The 6,000-nt window shown below is 41.3% G+C and overlaps 1 protein-coding gene across 1 annotated transcript in view; it reads right to left on the reverse strand.

Annotated features, from left to right (window-relative positions):
- The window catches only part of cdin1 (CDAN1 interacting nuclease 1), a 52,629-nt gene extending 49,028 nt beyond the window's left edge, over nt 1-3,601 (reverse strand). Inside the window, exons 1-2 of the mRNA XM_029494126.1 lie at nt 3,577-3,601; nt 3,206-3,333 (exon numbers count right to left, since the gene is read on the reverse strand). Coding sequence (XP_029349986.1) covers nt 3,206-3,306 — 101 coding nt within the window. The 5' untranslated portion in view covers nt 3,307-3,333; nt 3,577-3,601. The remainder of the gene's footprint in view (nt 1-3,205; nt 3,334-3,576) is intronic.
- Between the last annotated feature and the right edge of the window lie 2,399 nt (nt 3,602-6,000).

The following is a 6,000-nucleotide window of genomic DNA, read 5'->3' on the forward strand; positions in this document are numbered from 1 at the left end:
TGAACCCCAAATAACAGAGAAATTAACAAATGCTTGACATTTGCTCAACATCCATTATTCTGACACTTCTTCAGAATTTCAAAAGGCTGAATGCATGCTTAATCAACATTCATATTCCCAAAGCGAGCCCCAGCACCATATTGCAGCCCGCCTCAGTGCTGATGAAAACGGCACATTAGAGCCCGATTCGAAAAACGTTCAGGGACTTCTCACCAGGGAGCTGTGTGATTGTGTAAAAGTAGGAGAGAGAAAGAGAGAAAGGCAGAGCTTGTGTTTAGAGATGGTTCACACTTTTTTTTTTTTTTTTAAGCATTTTCCAAAACATAGGCATCTGCCCCTTTCTGCACAACATCCAACTTTCATGACTGTGAACGCCATATGAGGTGTGAGCTGAATGGCATTTTAAAGTAGGGGAGGCGTAATCATTACATCCAAATTCATTCATAATATGGCACAGAAGGACACGGAGGACTCTCAAATTCCCTCCCTCTTTTCCTCGCTCTCCTTACACAGACACTCTCTAGGGACAAAGAGTGGAAGGACTGGGGTCCCCTCTAGACCCAGGGGAAGCTAGGCAAGGCCTCAGAGAGCAGCTCATCATTTCCAATTCTAATATGTGGCAAGAGAAGGACCTGATGGGACTGATGTCACATTTTTCCCCACACCAGCCTGCAATGAGCCCTCCCACATCCCTTCGTTGCCTAGCCATGGTCCAGATTCAAGAAAGGACACCACGGCTGGCTAAGAGGCAGGCAAGGAAGAAAGGGCAGGAATGGGGGTTGATATTTGCATGTCCCTCCATTGTGAGTGGGGGTAAAAAGTGACAGCACCGTGTCCAATTCTTTTCCCCCCAGAGCAGCTCGGGCCCAGCCAGAGAGGCCAGGCTGACAGATGACTCCCAACATCTGTGTTATGCAGCCGTTACAGATGAGGGACTCCACATCACAATCTCTCTCTTTCTATCTGTCTATAAGACCCTCCCTCTCTCCTCCCACCACCCATACTCATAGCACAACTGAAAGAGTGACAGACACTCTGTGGAAATTACCTTTAAATGGTCTGTAACAATCATTTTGTTCAAAGTTTAAGCTGTGAGCCAATCAAAAGCAATGATTATAAAATGGTTTTGTACGCAAAACCGCGATATAGGATAATAGCTATTCCTATCAATCTACATCGTTAGAACTCAAGATGTTTTTATACTAAATCAACAATTATTAAATAAACAAAAATTATAAAACATAGATTTAATCTTTCTCAGGATATTTATAAAATTACTGCTCAACATCAAAACAAATAACAATATCAAAAGTCCCACAGAATAACGAAATCCAGTTGCTATATAATGATGCAGTGCATAAATATGTTAACATCAGACAGGTCTTCGCACACTCCTTCTATTGTTATCATGTAATCACCATTTACAAAATCTTTTATTCAATCCAGAAAATATGATGCACACATTTCCATTTTATTATTGTGATACATACAAAATATAATATCAGCTACATACCATTAACATGCAGGTCCATGAGTTTCCACACAATGACGGTGCAGATGATGTAAGCAAAATAAAACATATATTTAAATACAAGAAAACCCACTACATATAAAAAACACCCATATATCACTTAAATAACTAAATAACCCAAATAACATATGTTCTCTACCACAAAAATATGGCAAATGCCATGAAAAAACTAACATACACACAACCACGACATTGCTGAACAAAATATGAATCTAAATTTCACCCAACATTGTTTGAATCATGTTGAAATCACCTACTGCGATAGAAAATTATTTAATATTCAGATACATGTCTTCACATCTCTAACTATTGTAAACTGCCCAATCTTTTGCCCACCCTATAAGTTCAAGGCTGTCCACAGCAAACCCTAACCCCCTCTCCAACCCACCACCCCTCCCCTGCCAGCCTCAGCTTGGCCAATATTTACGCAGTGGCAGGGCTCCCACACAGTCCGAGGGGACAGGGGGGTGTGGGGCGGGGGTGGCTGACTGCCGTGCCTGAGCGCATGCTAAGAGATGATGGATGGCCTAGTCGATATGTTATGTCTTAAGAGCCTGATTTCCTGCCAGTCCAATCACTAACCCTCCAGAGTCCAGCTCAGCTGATTGGACAACCAGAATAATTTCACAGGCTGTGAAAACACTGCTGCCATGCCTGTCTGTCAGGCCCAGTGACGAGACTCTGGGATTTTAAAGAGCAAGGGCCTCCCCAAGATTGGTTATGGTGAACGAAATAATAACAATAACCAGCAAGACTAAACAAAAGAGCCAGCACCTCCTGGAGAGGGATCGTGCAGAATTATTGGAATGAAAACGGTCTGGTGTTTTCCTTTAATTACTGTATCAACCAGTACCACTTTTTGAAAACTTGGCATTTGGACTATTTGTTAAAGACAGTTTATGTTAGGAAACTGAAAGAAGAAAGATAACTCAAAGTAAAAATGAGACGGGCTCCCTACTGTTGGTGCCTAAACATACAGGATATTAGATGCACTTTTATACACATGGCATATTTTGTAAAATGCTGACGATGAGAACAAAGGTTAGGCGGAGCTGTGCTGGGGTCCCTTTGGGAATCTTATACCTTCTTCTAGATTGGTGATTAGGGCACAATGGAAATAGGAAGCTCCAAATACATGCGACTTTGTAAGTGACCTCTACGGGATCAGCCATGGTGTCTTGGTGGCCTTGGGGGATTACACATGTTACATTCAATAAAGTGAGGGCCCTCAGTGTCAAGGAGAAAGGCAAACACAGCCATTAACCTCCCTCTTCGATTTCTGGCTGCGCAGGCACAGTATGGCAAAACATTGGCTACTGCTGAGCAGAAACCTTTATGGAATTAATTACTGATCATAACAAGTGAATTAAATGGGATAATTAATATTTAATATCGGAAGACTAAAAGCATAACAGGAATATATTATAATGACGGCAAGACTGAAGATATCACTGAAATTACTGAAACTTGCTCTATGGATATACATTATTTTCCTATAATCTAAACCCATCATACTTTGATTGGTAATATATAAAGGATTGTTTTAAGATTATCACCCAGAGCAGTTTGGTCTTTTCATCCCGTCACACATAAACACACGACTGCAGGGGCTATACATCATAAATTCTCATAAAGCTCACAAAATTAATGGAGCTCAGTTGTGTAACCACTTACTTTGGAAATCTTTCCTTCAGCATCTTCATACATTGGCGGGTGGGTCTCAGTTGTTCAGTCCACCTAACTATCTCTTTGTACTCGGCTCGGGACAGTCTCATCTTCCCGTGATTAGCTGATGTATCTACCTGAACATGGAGAGGAGGTTTTAGTGGTCAACATGCCAGGTGGCTGACAGCTGTCAAAAACAGCTGCACCTGCATTACTTAGCAAACCTAGCTTTATGTTATGGCTAACGCGAACAATCAATTGCATATGACGACATAAAAGTCTATTTCTCATTTTAGAAGGATTGCGAAATGACGATTTAACGCAGCATGTTTCCACATGTTTTCCGGAGAGGGATACAAATATGTAAAAGGCGTGTTTACCACTGATTCCTGCTGCCTGTAGACAGTTTCCCCGGTAGTTGGTTCCCGCTAGGAAGTTGAAGAGGAGACTCTTGTGTGAACGGCGCGTTGATTGGTCGATTAATCCACGAAGCTGAGTATGCAGATCGGCGATTGGTTACTTGGTATCCCGGAGGGGCGGGTGTCCAGCTGTGACGTACTGCTTACTGCATGTCCGACACAGCCCTGAGTTCTGATCAGCTGCGAGCGATACGCACAAAAAGCAGGTACTGGAAATGAACTGACGCACGTTCTGCTGTTAAAAAAAAAAATAAAACAAAAAAAGTATTTTCCAATTCATCAGGACGGAAAAAAAGCATCTGAAATGCATATGCTGTGCGGTCGGGGAGAATGCGGGATGGAGAAGAGAGTGACGGAGAAATAGAGGCACAGGGATCCCCTTTTCCGTGTGTGTCTGTAGGAGAGCCACGGACAGCTGTGGCACTGCTTTAAAACACTCTAACGACAGTTTGGCTTTGATTTAGATTTATTTAATTTGTATTTCCTGCAAACAGCAGAGCAGGACAAGTAATGCAAGAGCATAGCTAGCAGCTCACTTCTAATGCTTGAACCCCAAACGATATTGTTAATGTCTGGCTATGAGAATCGGAAATATTTTATTAATCCCCTGCTCTTTGGTAGTTTAGATTCCAATAGTTAAGGATTTGTATAATATATTGTGCACATATCTATAGTACAGACGTGGTGCTGTATCCTAAAGTGTGGTGTAGCAAAAAGCACTGGCTATAAGGATGTGTCCAGGTCAACATCAGGCATATTTACTGTATATAATATTTGATTCATAAAATGCTGGCATATTTGCTGTACCTCAGTGTCTCTTCCGTTTACAGCCTATTATCACCTTTTCTTTTTCATTTTGCATGACCAAGAAAGTACAAACTCTAAACAGAGAGCTGCAGTTTAAACAAACTGTCTTGACAGTCCACCTGTTAAACTCATACAGCATGTGCATGTGAAATTTCGTGATTTTGAATTTAGTCATTCATGACATTGGTAATTGCAGGTTGGTAACTTGCACAACTGTAAGTGTCACAGATGTGTACGTATTGTACTCTTGCATTTTTGCAGTTGTTGAAGTAGTGGCACAGATTTCTACCCACCATCACAGGAGAATGTTAGTCTGAGCTTCCCTTAATTATTTCCCACAATCTGGAGGGATAATTTTTTTTGGACCATCCTCAGCTGTGTTCCTCTAAAGGATCAACACCTTTCACCTCACCAGTAAATGTAGTTCTTTAAATGCCCCCAGCAGAAATATGTAATTGAGACCACAGATGATGTGCTCTACTCTACCTCATTCAGAAAGAATACTCTTGCATCTAAAGGTTTTCCTGTCTGCAAAGGCTGTAACTCCAAAATGCTTTCAAATCAATTGAAATATTGATTTTATAGTTACAAATGCGGATATCTGAGGGGGAAAAATGCCCAAAATTGAATGATTGATTGTTTCTTTTTTTTCCCCTCTCAAATGCCCAACTGTCTCTCTGGTGTTGGCTTTAGGACTCTGTGACAAGACTGAAATTTTTTTAGACCTGATTTGTCAAATGCATCCCTTGAGCTCAATATAATTTAACAATGGCACTGTCTTGTAATTAGTCTCTGAACAGCGCTAAATTTCTCTAATAGATTTTAACTTCAATTTCTCTCTGTCTCTTGCCATACAGATGCGACAAAGTGTCACAGCTATTTAATGGTGAGTTGTTTTTTTTTTTTTTTTTTTTTTTTTTTTTTACATTTGTTTTGATTTGTTTTGTTTGTTGAATTTTCATGATAGGCTTAGCAGAAATTTCATAATTCATCAAAAAGAATTTATCACCACAAATAATTACCTTTAAACAATGCCAAGCTGCACCAAAGTCAGCCTGGCATTGTTGCCTGTGAGCCTGTATGACGATATGAAGTAATTCGCTGGTAGAAGCTAACATTCTTTTGACAACAGCATTGCTGGTTTCCTCCATTGTGAGCGAACAATGCGTCAGTGAGCAGAAAGACTCTATCTGACCTGTGGTGCATCAGAAAATAGAGCTCATTGTTGTTGGGCAGTGTAGTATGATGTCTGAGTTGAGCTGAGGTCTCGGGGTATGTGTTCACCGGCACAGTCCCTGGGTCTGAAAGGGCTCAGCACTCTGTGGTGGCTACAAAAGGGAGTTGTGTCGTGGGATTGCTACGGCCAGATAAGATCTGGGCCTCTGAGGAAGTCTGGTCTGATTGCTACAAAGGGCTGAGGTCAGGGGCAGGAGGAGCAGTTTACTCATCTAGGTATCAGAGGATCAGGGGTTTTGGTGGGGAGCCACGTGTGTAATAGGTATAAAAGGATCAGTGTAATGTGATGGTATAAAAAGATAAAAATCAGAGAAGGGGTTGGAAGGCAGTGTACTGTAATGG

The sequence above is a fragment of the Echeneis naucrates genome, chromosome 22 (genome assembly GCF_900963305.1).
Source record: "Echeneis naucrates chromosome 22, fEcheNa1.1, whole genome shotgun sequence".
Classification (NCBI taxonomy): domain Eukaryota; kingdom Metazoa; phylum Chordata; class Actinopteri; order Carangiformes; family Echeneidae; genus Echeneis; species Echeneis naucrates.